This window comes from Halichoerus grypus, chromosome 13 (assembly GCF_964656455.1).
Source record: "Halichoerus grypus chromosome 13, mHalGry1.hap1.1, whole genome shotgun sequence".
Taxonomy (NCBI): Eukaryota; Metazoa; Chordata; class Mammalia; order Carnivora; family Phocidae; genus Halichoerus; species Halichoerus grypus.
Genome location: NC_135724.1, coordinates 87,475,526 through 87,494,600, shown reverse-complemented (window position 1 = coordinate 87,494,600; position 19,075 = coordinate 87,475,526). Strand labels below are relative to the sequence as shown.

Here is a 19,075-nt window from a genome sequence, read left to right as displayed (position 1 = left end):
CCTGTCCAAGATAGTTCGTTCTTTCTTTTTTTTAAGATTTTATTTATTTATTTGACAGAGAGACAGCGAGAGAGGGAACACAAGCAGGGGGAGTGGGAGAGGGAGAAACAGGCTCCCGGGGCTCGATCCCAGGACCCTGGGATCATGACCTGAGCCGAAGGCAGACACTTAACGACTAAGCCACCCACGCGCCTCCAAGATAGTTATTTCTTAGTGCTTTAGAAATCTGGCTTTTTTGCCAGTGTATCGGGTTTAAAGAAACTTGGCTTTCATCTCATAAGACCTCTATTTGTCTTTTAATTTTATCAAAAATTAGCTTTTGGGGTGCCTGGGTGGCTCAGTTGGGTAAGCGTCTGCCTATGGCTCAGATCATGATCCTGGGGTCCTGGGATTGAGTCCCGCATTGGGCTCCCTGCTCAGTGGGGAGCCTGGTTCTCCCTCTCCCACTCCCCTGCTTGTGCTCGCTCGCTCGCTCGCTCTCTTCCTCTCTCTCGGTCAAATAAATAAATCTTTAAAAAAAAAAAACAGCTTTCACCAAAAATCTCTTTTATGTTTTTACTTTCTAAAAAAAGAAGTTACAAATTTCTACATTAGCAGAGGTAATAATCTTAAGGTTGAAGTGTTGTCTCTCTGTTTTATGAAAATGAATTAATTACTTAGTGTTCTTTTCCCAGGCAGGAGAGAGAGGTTCCGGAGCTATAATTTTTTTCATTGGAGGAATGCTAATCTTGCATCTAACATATTTGCAATGATCAAATGTACAATTAACAAAAGTTAGCACCCTCCAAAAACGGTGAATGTTTTACTGCCTAAAGTTTGCATGCTTAGATTTGAAATTGTTTGGAACATTTTTCCATTTTTGTTTGATAAAGGCACAGTCTAGGGTGGAGGGTTCTAATTAACTGGAAGTAAGGTGGTCAGAAGATTAACTTAACACCATGCTAACCTGAATTAAATAGGGTAAATAGAAAACCCAAAGGTAATCAAGATTTATCTGATTATCAGTTTTGAAAAGCAGCTGAAGTCCTAGGAGGTAGTGCTGTGAGTAACCTGGGCTCTTTGTTTCTCTATGAATAGCTTAGTTATTAAAACTCCCATTAGCAGCAACAAGCTGAAAGCTGATTGAGCCATAAAATGTTGGGAAACTGATTAGGTGGTGCATAGAAGATTTTCATAGTATGCCTACAGAAATAATTATCTTTTAAAACCTCTCATAAAACTTCTTCAGTGTTTTTTTTGTTAAATAATGATACTGTAGTTTCAGACTAGAGTGAGGAACCAGGTTTGTTCGGATATCGAGAGTGAAGTTGGCTACCTGAAATTTAAATGAACAACTGGAGCCATATTTCATGTTACTCAGACCAACCCCAGTTATATATTTCATAAGCGATGTTAAGTAAGGTTGAAACCAGATTCAACAAGACATTGTAAAAGTTCAAGTAGTCCTTTATCTACCATGTGATGTTTTTAGTGCTGATTGTTTTTCAGTTTTATTTTATTGAAATAGAATGGTCTGATCACTCATTACTAATGAAGATATTTCTAAAACAATGTTTTCATTTCTCATGTCTGGCATTAATGAACAAAAATAGGCTTTCCAGTAGATGCTTCTCATTATATGTATAATGTATCTAGTATGTTCATTGTGTTAAGAATAAATATACTTTGACCTTTTTATGAAGTATTAGAGAGTGTGTATACGTAAGTTTACAACAAATATAAATATATATTCACAATTGACTGGGATTCTATTTCTAAATTTTACTAGTTTTTTTCCTTCAAGAGAATTGGGTCTTTTATCTCCTTTCCTGAGAGTGGTGGTAGCATGAGTGGATGAGGGCTCAGGGTCTAGGTATGAATTGCACAGACCTAACAGTCCCTTCTCGCAACCTGCTTAGGTGAGTCTGTATCTGTCATCAAGCACACTGACCCCGTCCCGGACCCACGGGCTGTCAATCAAGATAAAAAGAACATGCTCTTTTCTGTAAGTACTTTGTCAGATGTATTTTTTTTTTTTTTTAAAGATTTTATTTATTTATTTGACAGAGAGATAGCGAGAGCAGGAACACAGGCAGGGGGAGTGCAAGAGGGAGAAGCAGGCTTCCTGCCAAGCAGGGAGCCCGATGTGGGGCTCGATCCCAGGACCCTGGGATCATGACCTGAGCCGAAGGCAGACGCTTAATGACTGAGCCACCCAGGCGCCCCGTCAAATGTATTTTTATTTGGAGACATTCTCAGAATTTAAAATCTGCAGGGTTTTAAGTTTGTTTATTTTTAAGTAAACCGTACAGCCAGTGTGGGGCTTGAACTCAAGACCCCCAAGATCAAGAGTCACATGCTCTTCTGACAGAGCCAGCCAGGCTCCCCAGTGTTGTCTGTTTTAATTAGCAAGTTTTTGAGGGGGGAATAAAAGATCAGGTCAAACATCTTTAAATTCCTTATCTGTAAACCTTGAAAAGTAGATTTGTGTGGAAAAGGCTTATTAAAATGATATGGGCGAGGTATGTGTTTAGAGAGAGAGCAGATGTGGCAAACCATTTAATTAACGGTGAGTCTGGATGAAAAGCAAAACGGATGTTCATTGTACTACAGTTTTTCTGTTAAATTTTTTTGAAATAAAAAGTTGAGAAATTTGTATATTTTGCTTGTTTGGTATTTTATATGCTATTTCAAGTGGTAGGTTCTGTGGGTTAGTGTGGGAGCCTAACCACTCCTAGTAAGTAAAGTGCTATAGAATCACAGTGGAAATAATGAAGTTGTATCATGCTGCGCTAGGAATTAAAGTGGGGTGGGGAGAGAGCCCTGTACTTGATTTCATTGATTTTTTGAATGCCAGTGCTTGAGTGGAGATCCTCAAGGTAGCACATGGTGCTGGTTGCCCTGCTTATTGTGGGTGATGAAAGTAGGGGAGGTGGGACTATTGGAGCCAGCAGTGGAGAATGCTTAGGGTTGAGGACTGTATGGAGTTTGAAAAATGAGGAACGCAGAGGGGTTAGAGCACTGTTCAAGCCCGAAGCTAGTCTGCAAGCCAGGTTCGGTATGGTGAATAGAGATTCCAGGGGGGTCAGGGTGGAGCTGCTCTGGGCGAGTGGGGACCACATGAAATGAGAATCCAGGAGAGCTGTACCTGCCGCCTGCATCACGGTTGGATGGCTGGTTCTGAGGAGCAGACCCTCCACGGCCCAGTAGGATATGAGAGTCTGGGTGCTCTAGTCAAAACCCACCCGGGTCTGAGTTTGCTAGTCAGTTTTAAGTTGGGTGCGATGTTAATCTTATACCCAGTTTCCTCTGCTTCTGTCGTAGGGTACAAACATAGCTGCTGGCAAAGCCATGGGAGTGGTGGTGGCAACTGGAGTGAACACAGAAATTGGCAAGATCCGGGATGAAATGGTGGCAACAGAGCAGGAGAGAACCCCCCTCCAGCAGAAACTAGACGAGTTTGGGGAACAGCTTTCCAAAGTCATCTCCCTGATTTGCATTGCAGTCTGGATCATAAACATTGGGCACTTCAACGACCCAGTTCATGGAGGCTCCTGGATCAGGGGCGCTATTTACTACTTCAAAATTGCGGTGGCTCTGGCTGTGGCAGCCATTCCTGAAGGTCTGCCTGCTGTCATCACCACCTGCCTGGCTCTTGGAACTCGCAGAATGGCAAAGAAAAATGCTATTGTTCGAAGCCTCCCTTCTGTGGAAACCCTTGGTTGTACTTCCGTTATCTGCTCAGACAAGACTGGTACACTGACAACGAACCAGATGTCTGTGTGCAGGGTAAGTGGGAGTGATGTAAGATTCTTTGCTGGTGGTGGTTATTGGTTCATCCTAGGAATATGCCCTCATGCCATCAAAACCTTGGATTCGTAATTTGATACCTTTTTGAGTGCTTTAAACAAACGGGTTATGTGTATAGCCAGAGCCCAAGGTAATCTGATGCCCCAGAGGAATTAGTCATCTAATTCCTAAAATTAATTCATGGAATAAAGGGTATCTGCATAGTTGATGTGCTTATGTTGGGGAAGGTGACTATAGGCAATCTATTAATGTGTTAGGTGACTATGTTCCCTTTGTATTCCTGCTCCTCTGTCTCTGAGTGCATGTGTGTTACTGGACCAGCCTTAAAGGAAGAGAATCCTTTAAAGCAGCTAGTTCCCTCCCTACCTGCCTAGCTAAACTTCTAACTGGTATTTCCATAACACATTGAATGAGACATGCTTTCTTGAAAGTTAAATAATTGCCTTTAACTTGCTTTGTTATGTGTGTTCATCCTTCCTTTCTTAGGTTGTTTTGACCATCACTGGGGGGATAAAATAAGAAACTGTTTAAACTTGCCCTTAGAAAAGTAGTAACTACAGAAACACTGATACAGCTGAATTATGTTCTCTTCCTAGGTTTTATTTAAACAACTTTGTACAAGTCTTTTCAAAGTATAATTTTCCAGAAGGTACACAACTCATAAAAATATTGAGTGGACACTGGGTCAAAGATTCTGTTTAGCTTGTTAAAGAATGAGGGAATCAGTAAAACTGGTTACAAGAGCATTTGAGGAAGTACTCAATAACAGCATAGAATTGCTATATGTTAGATTGCAAAAACTGGTTAATATCCAGTAGGGCAGTAAAACTACAGGTTATCTTTCCTACAGGACACAAATCCATAATTTCATGTAACATGAGCTCTTAATAGTAAGTAGCACAGTGGAACAATGTTAAATTTTTCTAGAATACTACATCTTGGAGTGAGCCTGTTAAAAGAATGCTTCTGAATGACATTGAAGGGACATGTGGGCATCCTCTTGGCCTTAGCTCCAGGGTTTTGGATAATATTTTTTTGCATTAGAAATTGTTTTTAATACAGTTAAACCCTCTGAATCTTTATCTTGCCAAATTTAAACTCATGATGATTTTTAGATACACAGTCATCATCGGTGTCCATCCCATCCTCCACCCCCACCCCCGCCAAACTCTGTGTAGTCCAGATCCCGACTTAGAATGAACTGACAGGTGTTTTGTCTCTTAAGTGGTAAGCTGCCAGTCTGTCCTGGGTTTCACCAGAAGTGCAGGGTTTGACTTGGCTACCTAAGTTTTCATTCCTTGGAACCAGAAAAAGTTGCATAAATTAGCTAATAGCTAGTTGGCAACTAATTTCAAACTGTGGCAGCAAATCAAATTTCAAACTAAGAATAAAACAGAGTCCATAGGAAAAATTTTTTGTTTTTATATTTTCTCTTAACTGGTTTAAGATGTTTTCTTCTATTAAAGAAACAGCCTAGCTTGCCTCTTTGTTCTGTTCTCCCTCTCTGACAGAAAGCTGATGCTAATCAGTATTCTCCAGGAGCTTTCTTGCAGTGGGTTGCATAACTGCCCTTGACTTAGAGATACTTTCATCATGCAGTTCCTAAATGGTTTACTTGCTCGAAATCTAAAATGCCCACGTGCGTTCAGATTTACTTAATGTGGATTAGAATTCTGAATATCTTAGAATACTTTGGACTTTGGTATAAACCCAAAGAGTTTCACTTTTTATAAACTGTATCATTAAAGAAATGACATGGCATGTAGTAATAATGCTAACTTGCTTTGATATTGCTTAGTACAGTTAATTTGTTTTCTCACATGTGACTTTATTTGAATCATATGGTAATCCTGCTCAAAAGAGGTTTAAAAAACTAAGGCCCTGAGAGGTTAAGTAACATATCCGAGAGTCACACAACTTCTGATAAAAGGGTAAAGTTGGATTTTCTTTGAGATTGGTAGTTAAATCCAGTCCTCTCTTTTCCACTTAATAATTATATAACCTTGAGCACATGCTTTAATCTCTCTGATCCTTTGTTCCTCTTCTGTAAAATGTCAAACATCTTTGGAAGGAGCCATTTGACAAGCTTCCTTTTTTAGGTGTTGTATCTGTTAGAAAAAAATGTAGGCGTCACTGATCTTGCTGCATGTGACCTTGGACATGAATCTTTTCCTCATTCGACACTGGTTGTATATGTTTGAACTAGAACCTTTTTTATCAGGAGTCAGTTTTAAATCCCATTATATACTTTTTTTTTTAAGCCATTTTGTATGTCTTGCTCATGGCTTTAGTTCCGTTCCAAGGTTGATTTATATCTAAGTATACTTTTGAAATGAAGCTTTTTGGGCGACTGGCTGGCTCAGTCAGAGCATACAACTCTTGATCTCAAGGGCTGTAAGATCAAGCCCCACGTAGGGTGCAGAGATTACTTTTTTTTTTTTTTTTTTAAGATTTTATTTACTGGGGGCACCTGGGTGGCTCAGTCGTTAATCGTCTGCCTTCGGCTCGGGTCACGATCCCAGTGTCCTGGGATCGAGCCCCGCATCAGGCTCCCTGCTCAGCGGGAAGCCTGCTTCTCCCTCTCCCGCTCCCCCTGCTTGTGTTCCCTCTCTTGCTGTGTCTCTGTCAAATAAATAAAATCTTCAAAAAAAAAAAAAGATTTTCTTTACTGGGGCGCCTGGGTGGCTCAGTCGTTAAGCGTCTGCCTTCGGCTCAGGTCATGATCCCAGGGTCCTGGGATCAAGTCCTACATCGGGCTCCCTGCTCCGCGGGAAGCCTGCTTCTCCCTCTCCCACTCCCCCTCCTTGTGTTCCCTCTCTCGCTGTGTCTCTCTGTCAAATAAAATAAAATCTTAAAAAAAGATTTTATTTACTTATTAGAGAAAGAGACCAAGAGCACAAGCAGGAAGGAGAGGGAGAAGCGGACTCCACGCTGAGCAGGGAGCCTGATGTGGTGATCCCAGGACCCTGAGATCATGAACTGAGCTGAAGGCGGACGCTTAACTGACTGAGCCACCCAGGCGCCCCAATCATGTTCTTAATTGTTCATATTTCAGAGGGATTTTGGTGTGACAAAAGTATAGCTGAAATAGCACTTTTGTTTTTGTGTTCTATGATAAGATTTTACAGTTTAAATTTACATGAAAACACATATCTAAATCTGAGTCTTCTAAACTGGGCTTCTGAATTATGATAGAAAAGCAAACCAAGAAAAAAAAAAAAACCCTTGTTTTTAAGAAACTAGCTCATGTCACTTTATTGTATAAAATGAAGTGTCCTTTATTTCCTAAATGCTTCTGTGTGTATTGTCTTGGTAGCATGAGTTCATTCAGCTCTGCAGCCTCCATACTGTACACATGGGGTTATGGAGCTTCATAGAAAATGAGCTATTGCCACAATAAAAATAAGTGGGAAGGAGGAGAGAAGTAATTTGTCTTATTTTACTCAGGGAATGTTTATGCAGTTCTGAAATGTGAGTTTATTCTTCCCAGGCTTTTACTATTAGCTCTGAGGCAGGACTACCTAATACTACTTTTCTCAGCCGGCCATTTGAAATTTAGAATTCTGAGCACTCTGAAGAGCACTGCTGTGTCTGGAATTGACTGACCGAGAGTCCTCGTAACTCATGTGTCATGTGGGTTGTCTTCTGTGTCTTTGGTGCCCCTGCTGCTGCTTATTCATTCAGCACCTCAGTGATGCCGTTTCTCAGACTCTTGGATGGATGGGGAAGTGATCTTAAATAATGCCTGGTTGGAATAAGGGACAGTACTTCTGTTGCTGAGCTTCCATTTATAAGTTTGTTTTCTTAAATGAGAAATGCTTTTTGTCATAGCAAAGGTTATTTTTTCCAGCATATTTTTATACCTTTTAAACATTCGTGCCTTTTTTCTGTAGATGTTCATTCTGGACAAAGTTGAAGGTGATGGTTGTTCCCTTAATGAGTTTACCATTACCGGATCAACATACGCCCCTCTTGGAGAAGTGTGAGTAAACCTGCCTTATCATTGAAAGGATCCATTGTGGCAGTTTGGGACTTGGATAGATTTGTAGTATATCTAAAAAGTTTTCTGAATGTGGCTCGTATTAGTTACTGGAGTAGTAATTTTTTTTTAATGCACTTTGAAAGAGAAAACACAGGTTATAAGTCAGATTTTTTTTTTCATCTTTATTTTTGGAGCCCAATTTTTCTTTCTTTTTTTTTTTTTTTTAAAAGATTTTATTTATTTATTTATTTGACAGAGAGACAGCGAGAGAGGGAACACAAGCAAGGGGAGTGTGAGAGGGGAAGCAGGCTTCCCGCTGAGCAGGGAGCCCAACGCGGGGCTCGATCCCAGGACCCTGGGATCATGACCTGAGCCGAAGGCAGACGCTTAACGACTGAGCCACCCAGGTGCCCCTGGAGCCCAATTTTTCAAGTGGGGTTTCTGTTTGTTCTGTATTGATAACCTGTGGTGGAAGAATTTCATTAACTAAGAACTTCTGGTCTTTACTGATTGATTCCTGATATCAGAGACGCATTCTTTTGTTATCTCCAGCATCAGATTTCTAAGAGCCATCGCTCAAATTCTTTTGAATACTGGCCAAGGCTCTTGTCCACAAAATTATATTGTATAATTAAGTAAAAATCAATAGAGATGACCACACTGTGCTCTAAAAGTGTTTTCTTTTGATAGGCATAAAGATGATAAGCCAGTGAAATGTCATCAATATGATGGTCTTGTGGAATTGGCAACAATTTGTGCTCTTTGTAATGATTCTGCGTTGGATTACAATGAGGTAAGGCTTCTCATAAGTGAGAAAGTAGACCTGGCTGTTCTAGTTCAAGGGTGGGGTGGGTGGAATGAAAATCCAGCCTTCCTTCCTCCCTTTGGAAAGTAAGGGTTCCTGATTTTATTTCCTCTTTCCATTTTATCCGAGTCAGTGTGACCCAGCCAAAGAAAGCGGAGAGCCTTTCCTATGTCCCCTGACTGAGCATTGCAGTCACTTTGCTAAGAGTCAGAGTGTACGTGGTGGGCCCTTCTGCTCTGGTGCAGCTACAGTACATGAGGAAAACCCTAGAACAGGGCATGTTTTCCTGACAGTATAGGGGATTGGTCTTTTTTTTTTTTTTTTTTTTTTTTAAGATGGGGACTGTTACATCCTTGACAAGCTGAGGGTTAGAGGGTTGTTTTGATGATCATGATACAAAATTTAACCAACAAAAATCCTTTTTTCCCCTCCTTTCTTACTTACATAGTAGTCCGCTGGCTTCTATCTAAAATTAGACAAGCCATTCCCCAACAGAAACCCCATGTGAACTCTGTGAAATGGTAACAACACACAGTGACACATGCTCTTTGCAAGCTCTGTTTGAATACTGTGACTAGTGGGTTCTCATGGTTAAAGGAAATAAAAAAACTACTTATTAGAATAGGATAACGTGCTTTGAGTATATTTTTATTATCTGCATCATGTGCTCCAGACTCAGATAAACATGGCCCCTAGAAGAATGATATGAAGAAGTTGTCCTCTGATGGAAAGTCTTTATTAATGAAAAACTTATTTACTACTTTTGCACATTCTGTGCTTTTAACCAATACAGGCGAAGGGTGTGTATGAAAAAGTTGGAGAAGCTACGGAGACTGCTCTTACTTGCCTAGTAGAGAAGATGAACGTATTTGATACCGAATTGAAGGGTCTTTCTAAAGTAGAGCGAGCAAATGCCTGCAACTCGGTCAGTATTCAAGCTTGGTGTGTTGTCCATGCTGCCCTTTGCTTCCCCCGCTCGTAGACAGCTAAGGTATATGTACATTATCTCTTCAAACATGCGGCATCTCCTTCCGCACATTTGCTCTCAGGTCAAATGATCCGGCTCTCTGACCAGGAACATAGGTATCACTAGATATTTTCCACACACAGTCACCGTGCCTCCAAGGTCTGTCTTCTCAGAGCCCCTGGTGCTGTGAGTGCACTGTCCTCGCTCCCGGCACAGCCCTGCTCCTCGAGCTGCAAGCCCCACCCCCTCTCCTGCGTTACCACTTTTCCGTCTAGTCTCCACGGATCTTTATCAGCATAGGACAAATAGTAGTATGGTTTTTATCTTAAAACTTTCTTTGGACTTTATTTCCCCCCTTTAGCAGCCTGCTTCTTTTCTCTTTTAGTAAAATTTCTTAAAGCAGCCATTTTACTGTATTCTTTTCCTGTTTTCTTGAATCCACTCCACTCCAGCTCTTTAAGCATTTTGGTGAGCACACCAAATCTCAGGCTGTGAAAGGGGCTTCAAGACCATCCAGTCCAGTCTGGCACTTACAGTCAGGGAAACTGAGGCCTTCAGTGACTTGGCATAGTCTCACAGCGTGAGGCAGAACTGGACTCCTGCTCCCGCACCCTTTCTTTGCGTCATTTGAGGAAGCAAAACTCACACTAGAATTAAGGATGTAGATCTCCGCTGAAGTGTACCAATTCACACCTCCCCGCCAGCATCTCCTAGTCCCGAGGGTCTTGGGCAGGTCCTGTGGCATCCTGCCCTGACATACATGGCTGCCATAGGATGGGAGAAGTCCAGGCCCCTTATCTCCATTTTAGAGAGCTCACTCCCTGACTGGCGGTAAGGGTAGGGGGCGGTGCTGGTCCTTGCAAAGCTACACTGCCTGACCGCTCTATTATTAGTTGGTGTGACTAAGTCCCTAAAAGCAACCTGAAAACTTAGCTTCACAGAGACTGAGGGTTAAAATTGTTTGATTCTAGACCTATAACTACTTGATGAAGGGGAGGGAAACAAGTAGTATCATGGAGCTGAAAAGTGGTGTGTTAACTGTCATGATGACCACAAATAAGGGCACAGCCATCTGTTCTCTTACCTGCAGACTAAGCATTTTCTTGCTCCACGGCTGCCTTTGCCTCATTTTTTGTCCGCAGCTGAGCAGGGCGCAGAGGGGTGGGGGTCAGAAATGACTGTCATGGGGCTCCTTCACTGAAAATTCTCAGATCCGAACTCATGCCAGTCCCCAGCCGCCAGAAAGGAGGAACCTGTTGTAGTTCAGACGTGAAGTGGGCAGGACCCAGCTTTTGAAATAACTACCACTCTGGACCATTCTAATACTGGAAGAAATGGCTTTGTTCTTTTCCGCCCCCCGAACCCCCGGATATATCTGGTGCCTAGATCCACACCTTGTCAGAATCACTACAATTTCCATCAGTCTTCCTAGAGCATTTGGTACAAATGCTTGATGGAAACTAAACACATAAGAAATATATATGAGTCAGATAATGCAGAATTCAGTGATGGTCTTTTTTCTGCTTGTGGCAGCTCTGGTTGAGAGGGTGTCTGTAATCCACCCAGCCTGGCGGAGAACCCACAGGCGTCAGTCCACTCATCACTGCCCATATTAGACGCTGAGGTTCTTGGGGATTTCTGTAATTATCATTAGCTCTGTGTCTGGGGGTTAGGGGAGAATCAGGGTAATTCAGATCAAGACAGAAAACCATAAGATTATTAAGTGGATACAGAAAAGGCATCTGATAAAATCTCTGTTCATGATAAAAATTCAGCAGACTTCACCTTCAAGCTGATGGTGCATTTACACAAAGCCTGTAGTGATGTCATACTAATAGCAACAGAAGTTCTACTTTCCATGTTTCTATTCAGTATTATACTGGCAACCCCAGTCCATGCAATAAGGCAAGAAAAATCAAAGGTTTAAAAGTCAAAAAGGACACAGTATATGTTGTAGGTAATTTGATTGTATACACGGTCCAGATCCAAACAGCATCTAAATCTGAAAGGGTAATTTTCAGTCCTCATTTACCCAAGCTGTCAGTCTCTCCCTCCTCGAAACATTCCTTCACTTGTTCTCCTTGCTCCCGGCCCTCTGCCGACTCCCTTGGCTGGATCTTCCACCTCCCACCAGGGGTGGGGAGGCCCCAGGGCCCAGTCCTCAACCTATCCTGTTTGCAGTGACTCCCATGAGGTCTTTGGTCACTGTGCTGGAGTGTAATATGGTGGCCGCTGGCTCCCTGAAGCTCTTTAGAATAAAGAAAACAGCGGCTCTTCAAGTGTGTAGTAGCCACACTGGACAGCTACATGAGCAGCTCTGCCAGAACATTCCCACCACAGTAGGAACTTCTGTGAGGCAGCCGTGCTCTGGACCACCTATTTCTGCCCACAGTCGCCATCATCTCTTGGATTATTTGTACTGAGTGGTGCACCTTGTCCCCCTTCAGCTCATTCTTAACACAACTGCCAGACCTTGAAACCCTCCCTTATCTTCCATTTTCACTTGTTATAAATGCCTTAAGGTGATCTTTAACATCCTACAACCTCTTTCTCACCTCTTTCTCTTGCACGATTTTCCAACTCCTCGGCCTGGAGGCCCCTTGAACATGCCGGGTCATGCCAGCCTGCATTCTGCGCTCCCGGCTCACACATCCTTCACGTTTTTACTCAAATGTTGCCTTCTGGCCATTTTATGTAAAGTTTCGATCTGAAAATTTGTGTATACAAATTTTCCATCCCCCTTCCCTGCCTTACTTAAAATTTTTTTCTCCATAGCACTTTGTTTACATTCCAGTGTGTCTTCCCAAACCAGAGGGCAAGTTTAAGCTTCATGAGGGGGAGAACTTACTTGTATTGTTCATTGTCCATTGCTAAACCCCCAGTGCCTGTCACATAATAGGTGCTGAGTGAATATTTGTTGAACAAGTGAGAAATAAACAGAAATTGTCATCCAGTAATATCCCATGTGTGTTCTCCTGTAGGTCATTAAGCAGTTGATGAAAAAGGAATTTACTCTGGAGTTTTCACGTGATAGAAAATCGATGTCAGTTTATTGTACACCAAACAAACCAAGCCGGACGTCGATGAGCAAAATGTTTGTGAAGGCAAGTACGGCAGATTGCAATTGAGATGTTCTTTCCAGGATTAGCATCCTGGGTGAGCCCAGTAAATAAAATTGTTGACCTAAATCTGTAACATTTCCAGGGTGCTCCTGAAGGTGTCATTGACAGGTGCACCCACATTCGAGTTGGAAGTACTAAAGTTCCTATGACCCCAGGAGTCAAACAGAAGGTCATGTCTGTCATTCGGGAATGGGGTAGTGGCAGCGACACACTGCGGTGCCTGGCTCTGGCCACTCACGACAACCCACTGAGAAGAGAAGAAATGAACCTTGAGGACTCTGCCAACTTTATTAAATATGAGGTTAGCTAATGAAAAGTTTCTTCCCCCACACCCTGCACATTCATTGTGTTCAAACAGTACTCCTTCAGTAAAAGGTCAAATGAGTCTTGCTTTTGCCAAGAAAGGGGTGTGGTTATTTGTTTTTCTGCAGGCCAAATGCATCACCGTTCCAATTTAGCCTGCTGCTTCCAACCTATGTAGTTAACAGTTTTTTTTTGTTTTTTTGTTTTTTTTTAAAGATTTTTTATTTATTTATTTGAGAGAGAGAGAATGAGAGAGAGCAAGCACATGAGAGAGGGGAGGGTCAGAGGGAGAAGCAGACTCCCTGCCGAGCAGGGAGCCCGATGCGGGACTCGATCCACGGACTCCAGGATCATGACCTGAGCCGAAGGCAGTCGCTTAACCAACTGAGCCACCCAGGCGCCCCGATGTAGTTAACAGTTTAATACAAGTCTGTTACTTTCAAGATAGAATAATTAAGACTTAAGCTAAATAAACTTATAAAGCCTATTTTGCAACTCCTCTGTAAATTAAGATGTTTTAACAATTGGGAATGTTTTTAAAACATTCGTGAGTTATTAAAGGTCAAAATATCCAAGTTGAGAGATTCCTTTCACTTGTCTGCTCATAGCTTTCTTACCAGGTATGTGACTTCCTGAAGCACTGCCTGAAAGGAATAAGGAATAACTTGGATACTGTGGGCCCCTAGAGTGGCCAGTAGCAAAATGCTCTTATTCCTTGGTATGTTTTTCTCTTCATTTCAAAGGATTATCATCATGAAAGTTAAAGGATGATTTGGTTACAAGAATGTAGTGCTATTTTTCATCCTTTCCAGTTAATTGGAATTAATACTATTCCTTACTGGATTTATATCTCTATGAATATTAATCTTAGGTAAGAGTCACAGTTACAGAATTTATTATAGGAAAATGCAGAGACTTTTGCTCTTAATGTATAACTGGCCCTTGTTCTACACCATGGGAAAAACTAGAATTTCCTGTTTGAACTAAGGTGATTCTTTTGCTGTAGACCAATCTGACTTTCGTGGGCTGCGTGGGCATGCTGGACCCTCCAAGAATTGAAGTGGCCTCCTCTGTGAAGCTGTGCCGGCAGGCAGGCATCCGGGTTATCATGATCACTGGGGACAACAAGGGCACTGCTGTGGCCATCTGTCGGCGCATTGGCATCTTCAGGCAGGACGAGGATGTGACGTCGAAAGCTTTTACGGGTCGGGAGTTTGATGAGCTCAGTCCTTCAGCCCAGAGAGATGCCTGTTTGAATGCCCGATGTTTCGCTCGAGTTGAACCTTCCCACAAGTCAAAAATTGTAGAATTTCTTCAGTCTTTTGATGAGATAACAGCTATGGTGAGTACCTTTGGACTCTCACTATGCAGCCAGAGCAGGTTGTAATTTTGACTGTTAAATTTTTAGTAACCGCTCCCAGATTTAGAATATCTTGATTTTTGTCACAATCAGGGCTGTTTCTGTAGGCTTCTGTTGACCCGTAGTTGGTATGACCTGCAGGGAAGATTCTAGAGTAGTTTAAGAAGTAGAAGTATGCCTTCTGAATCACTTGTGGGGAAATATTTGGTGACATCTAGTCTTTATCTTGGTTAAAGTGTACATGTTTCTTTGTGTTTTAAGATTTTATTAGAGAGAGAGAGAATGAGCCAGGGGGAGGGGCAGAGGGAGAGGGAGAAGCAGACTCCCCACTGAATAGGAAGCCCGATCCTGGACTCGATCCCAGAACCCTGGGATCATAACCCGAGCAGAAGGCAGACGCTTAACTGACTGAGCCACCCAGGCGCCCCAAAAGTGTACATGTTTCTATCTATCTCAAGTTTCTAAAAATTGATTCAGGGTTAACTCCTTTGTGTTCTCTAACCCTACCTGAAATAAGATGTACTGGTCAAGCATTAAGAGCTGCCCATGTGCGAGGCATTTCCAGGATTCTTCCCCTAGTGTGAATCTTCACCCAGACACATTCACATTGTGCCATATTTGCTTTCTGTTGCTTGTCTGTAAAACTTTAAGAAACAAAGGTGTTATGTGAAAGCAGGTATTACAGGTATAACTCCCTTCCCCCTTCCTTCCTCTTCCTCTCCCAGAGGGAACCACTGTTCTGAATTCAGTGTTGGGTGTTCAGTGTTGGGAATGATAGCTTTGTATCTGTAGACAATATCTGGTCTTTTTGCGTGTTTGTGACCTTCGTAAATATTACGGTTTCCATCTTTTTGCAGTCTGCACCTGTTCTACTTGAGCTTTCTCTGTGTGGATACAAGTGCTGCATCTTAACTGTCATGTGGGTGGTTTTTTATTTTGTTTGGTAAAAACATAATAATACAGATGAATTTTGAAGTCCTCTTTGTTCCACTTCCCTCTGAAGTCTCTTCGGCTCATTGGGCAATTTTACGTTTCCCAGGTGAAGTGTGTTTTGTGATACCACTTTGTAAAAATGAAAATTCTCTGTGTCTGTGCCCAGAGGGCCATGGCTGCATTCGTTCCCTTGCTTCAGGATGGCTGAGCCTTTGTCGGGCGTGTGAGGTGGTGGCAGGTGTGCGTAAACCAGCCCTCGCGTTCCCTTTCAGACTGGGGACGGTGTGAACGATGCTCCTGCCCTGAAGAAATCGGAGATCGGCATTGCCATGGGCTCCGGCACTGCAGTGGCTAAAACGGCGTCTGAGATGGTCCTGGCTGACGACAACTTCTCCACCATCGTGGCTGCGGTGGAGGAGGGGCGGGCCATCTACAACAATATGAAGCAGTTTATCCGCTACCTCATCTCGTCGAATGTGGGGGAAGTTGTCTGGTGGGTGCTTGAGAAAGATCACTTTAGTCCTTTGTCTAAAATCAGGGCTTAGGATGACCAGTTTTCCAGATTTGTGGTTCATATGGCAGCAGCTTTGGTCTTCGTGCATGAGGAGGAAGGTAGAGGTGGTTCCAGCCCTTGGGAGGGCTGTCCTGCAGCTGCCCTCGTGTGTAAAGCATGTCCTTGAACATAGAAATGAGTTTAACTACATAAAGTAACATAAAATTCTTGGCCTTCTAACATTGTACTTTAACTCAAAATTAGGTATAACAAATGTTTTTATGGTGGCCAAAAAGTTATTTCAAGCAGTCATTGTTACTGTCCATTGATTTTTATGGAGGAGGAGAGGGTGCTGATGCTATGTAAGTAGTGGCCAAAATAATTGGGGGTCTTTCTCTTTCTTCGGGTGGAAACAGTATCTTCCTGACAGCAGCCCTTGGATTTCCTGAGGCTTTAATTCCTGTCCAGCTGCTCTGGGTCAATCTGGTGACAGACGGCCTGCCCGCCACTGCCCTGGGGTTCAACCCTCCCGATCTGGACATCATGAATAAACCACCCCGGAACCCGAAGGAACCCCTGATCAGCGGATGGCTCTTTTTCCGTTATCTGGCCATTGGCTGTGAGTATAGTTTTTATATCGTTGACTTTGAAACAAAACGTTCATGAGCCAACATTTTTGTAAATTTCATTCTTTAAAAGCACATTTTTTCTTTTCTATCCCTGTGTTAGGGTAACGGAAGATGGAGTTTAATAAACTATATACCCAGTTTACAGGAAAGTTGGTCCCTTGTTTTAGTTATCCCTGTCATTCCTTGGGCCTTTGTGAATGAGATTTTCAGATTTAACCTAAGGGCAAAAGGATACAGGGGTGAGTAAGGGTCAGGCCTTCCATCACCAAGCTATGAAACTAAGCCCCCCTCCCACTAAAGTAGAGGGGGGAGCTCTGCATTCATCTACAGTGCGTGGGAGCCACACGGGAGCCCCGGCCACAGGTCGGGTTCCTCATATGTCGTCTCTGGCCCTCCTGCTCCCGCCCGGCTGCCGGTTCTTGTCCTCACTTTAGACCTTAGGAAAGTGAGGCCAGAGAGTTAAAATAACTGCCCTGGGGTTCAACAGGAAGGTGGTTTTTTGTTTGCTTTTTTAGTATGTTCACATGATTTAAAATTCCAGAAGCACACAGTGGCATAAAGTGAGAAGGTTCTCAGCCAGTCAGTTCCCCTCCAATACTGAATTTCTCTTGTGCCTTCCAGAAATACTCTAGCAAATAGATCTATCCTGTGCCTGTATTTTTCCTAAGTGTTGGTGTGCTATACACACACATGTGCTGAACCCTGCATTTCTCCCTATTTGTTGGGAATCGCCACGTCAGTACGTGTGTGGCTACCCTGTCCCTGTCCCCTTGTAATTGCCGGCTTCGAGGGAGTGTGCGCTTGTATCTTCTGGTAGACGCTGCCGCACTGGGACCGTCTTCATGGTGTCCCTGTGTTCTCCATTACCCTGTTGCTTTGTAATAAACTTGCTCAATTCAGAACTATTTGGTTGGGGGCAGGGGGGCGGGGGAGGTGGTCCCAGAATCGGCTTTGGGCTTTGCCACGTCGCTTGCGTTCTGCACTGACCGCGCTGGCGGCATTTCCACGTAACGGTTCTGCCAGGCCTTTGGAGCCAGTAGGTGTCTAACTGGGAGCATCAGTTTTCCTAAAAGTCCTGGGGGGTGTGATCTGGCCCTGCAGCACAGTGAGGCGCTATGTGGAGGACACGTACCTGCAGCTGTAAAGCGTTAGCCTCCAGTTTGAGAGGGGCTTGGCTAGCGTGAACGTCCAGCCAATTCCAGTAGGTGCTCCTCCTCCCACGCCCTGGAAGAAAAGTTGCCTAGTTTTTCTGTACACACACCCGTCTCCTTGCAGAAAGCCTCCGTCTAGCTGCTTTGGCCGATGGGAGTGAGCACTTGCCAGTGGCAGCCCGGGCTCTCCCGTAGCGTCGTCCTGCCCCGTCTCCTCTTGGCTGGACACTGGCCTGCGAGGCCGGACCTGCAGGGAAAGCTGTGGGCTGCAAACCCCGCCTGTGTCTCTTCCCAGGTTATGTTGGCGCTGCTACAGTGGGCGCTGCGGCGTGGTGGTTCATTGCTGCCGACGGAGGTCCCAGAGTGACCTTCTACCAGCTGGTATGTATCTGCCTTTTCTCCTCTGCCTTAGAGGCAAAGCATTAAAAGGTTGTCCTTGAGCGTTTTGTGGTTTGGGTGGCTACCAAATAATCTTAACACTCAAATAATTAGCAGTGGCCTCTAAGAGGATTCTGAAGGACCAGGGCTTCTCTGGGAGATGGGGGGAGATCTTGTGTGGGTCTGTGTCCTGGGCTTCCTGTGGAACGGGGACATGGACCTTGGAAATGTACTTGGCTGATGAAGAACTTGATTGCACATTTGTTGCAGAGCCACTTCCTACAGTGTAAAGATGACAACCCGGACTTTGAAGGAGTGGATTGTGCAATCTTTGAGTCCCCATACCCGATGACAATGGCGCTGTCTGTTCTAGTAACCATAGAGATGTGTAACGCCCTCAACAGGTCAGTGAGTCCTCGACAAGCTGGGGCAAGAGCTCCGCCAGCCAGCACACCGGGGAACTGGGTGTCGCGGTTGTTGGAGGTTTGCAGGAAAGCTCCTCCCTCCCAGAAAGAAAGGAGAACAAGCAGCACCGGTTTTAAAAGCTTTAGTCATCATCACCTCCAGGAAGTAGTGGGAGTGCTTAACCACATGTTCCTTATGAGACAGCGGGGGCCAAAAATAGGGCCTCTCGTGCCCCTGTGTGCCATTGTCCACAGGGAAGGCACTCTTGCCCTTTAGCAGTGAGACAGATGGTATCATCCAATTAAGCCAGTGACAAAAATGGAAATTTCAAAATAGCGTCAGTGTCAAGGGCAATTGAGAGCAGCTCTGAGTCCATTGAAATGGAGTCTGCTGTGCTGAAGCCTAGATTTAAAATTGGAAGTTTGTCCTACATCTGAACATTCTTCCTTTAACTTTGCCACAATAGAAACTTCACCAAGTGGAAGTAGGTCCGCGGGCAGCGCCAGGTGAGCCACCGCCTGCCTGACGCATCGTTCGGACGGTCTGGGTCGCTCGGTACAAGGGCCTTTGCCTTTCGGGTGGGCGTATTTCATGTCCCTCTCGTCGTTCTGCAGCTTGTCTGAAAACCAGTCCCTGCTGAGGATGCCCCCCTGGGAGAACATCTGGCTCGTGGGCTCCATTTGCCTGTCCATGTCGCTCCACTTCCTCATCCTCTACGTGGAACCTTTGCCAGTAAGCGCTGGGGGGACCAGGACCGA

The 19,075-nt window shown here is 43.8% G+C and overlaps 1 protein-coding gene across 2 annotated transcripts in view; it reads left to right on the top strand.

Moving 5' to 3' along the window:
- ATP2A2 (ATPase sarcoplasmic/endoplasmic reticulum Ca2+ transporting 2) overlaps nucleotides 1-19,075 on the top strand; it is a 57,327-nt gene that overhangs the window by 33,481 nt on the left and 4,771 nt on the right. For both annotated transcript variants that reach the window (XR_004920828.2, XM_036103439.2), the window contains exons 7-19: nucleotides 1,899-1,984; nucleotides 3,304-3,768; nucleotides 7,683-7,771; nucleotides 8,462-8,564; nucleotides 9,370-9,501; nucleotides 12,525-12,647; nucleotides 12,748-12,966; nucleotides 13,975-14,310; nucleotides 15,534-15,754; nucleotides 16,171-16,373; nucleotides 17,830-17,915; nucleotides 18,183-18,316; nucleotides 18,932-19,049. Coding sequence is in view for 1 of the 2 variants with exons in the window: in XM_036103439.2 (XP_035959332.1) it covers nucleotides 1,899-1,984; nucleotides 3,304-3,768; nucleotides 7,683-7,771; nucleotides 8,462-8,564; nucleotides 9,370-9,501; nucleotides 12,525-12,647; nucleotides 12,748-12,966; nucleotides 13,975-14,310; nucleotides 15,534-15,754; nucleotides 16,171-16,373; nucleotides 17,830-17,915; nucleotides 18,183-18,316; nucleotides 18,932-19,049 (2,315 nt within the window). In the remaining variant the exon portion in view is untranslated. The remainder of the gene's footprint in view (nucleotides 1-1,898; nucleotides 1,985-3,303; nucleotides 3,769-7,682; nucleotides 7,772-8,461; nucleotides 8,565-9,369; nucleotides 9,502-12,524; nucleotides 12,648-12,747; nucleotides 12,967-13,974; nucleotides 14,311-15,533; nucleotides 15,755-16,170; nucleotides 16,374-17,829; nucleotides 17,916-18,182; nucleotides 18,317-18,931; nucleotides 19,050-19,075) is intronic.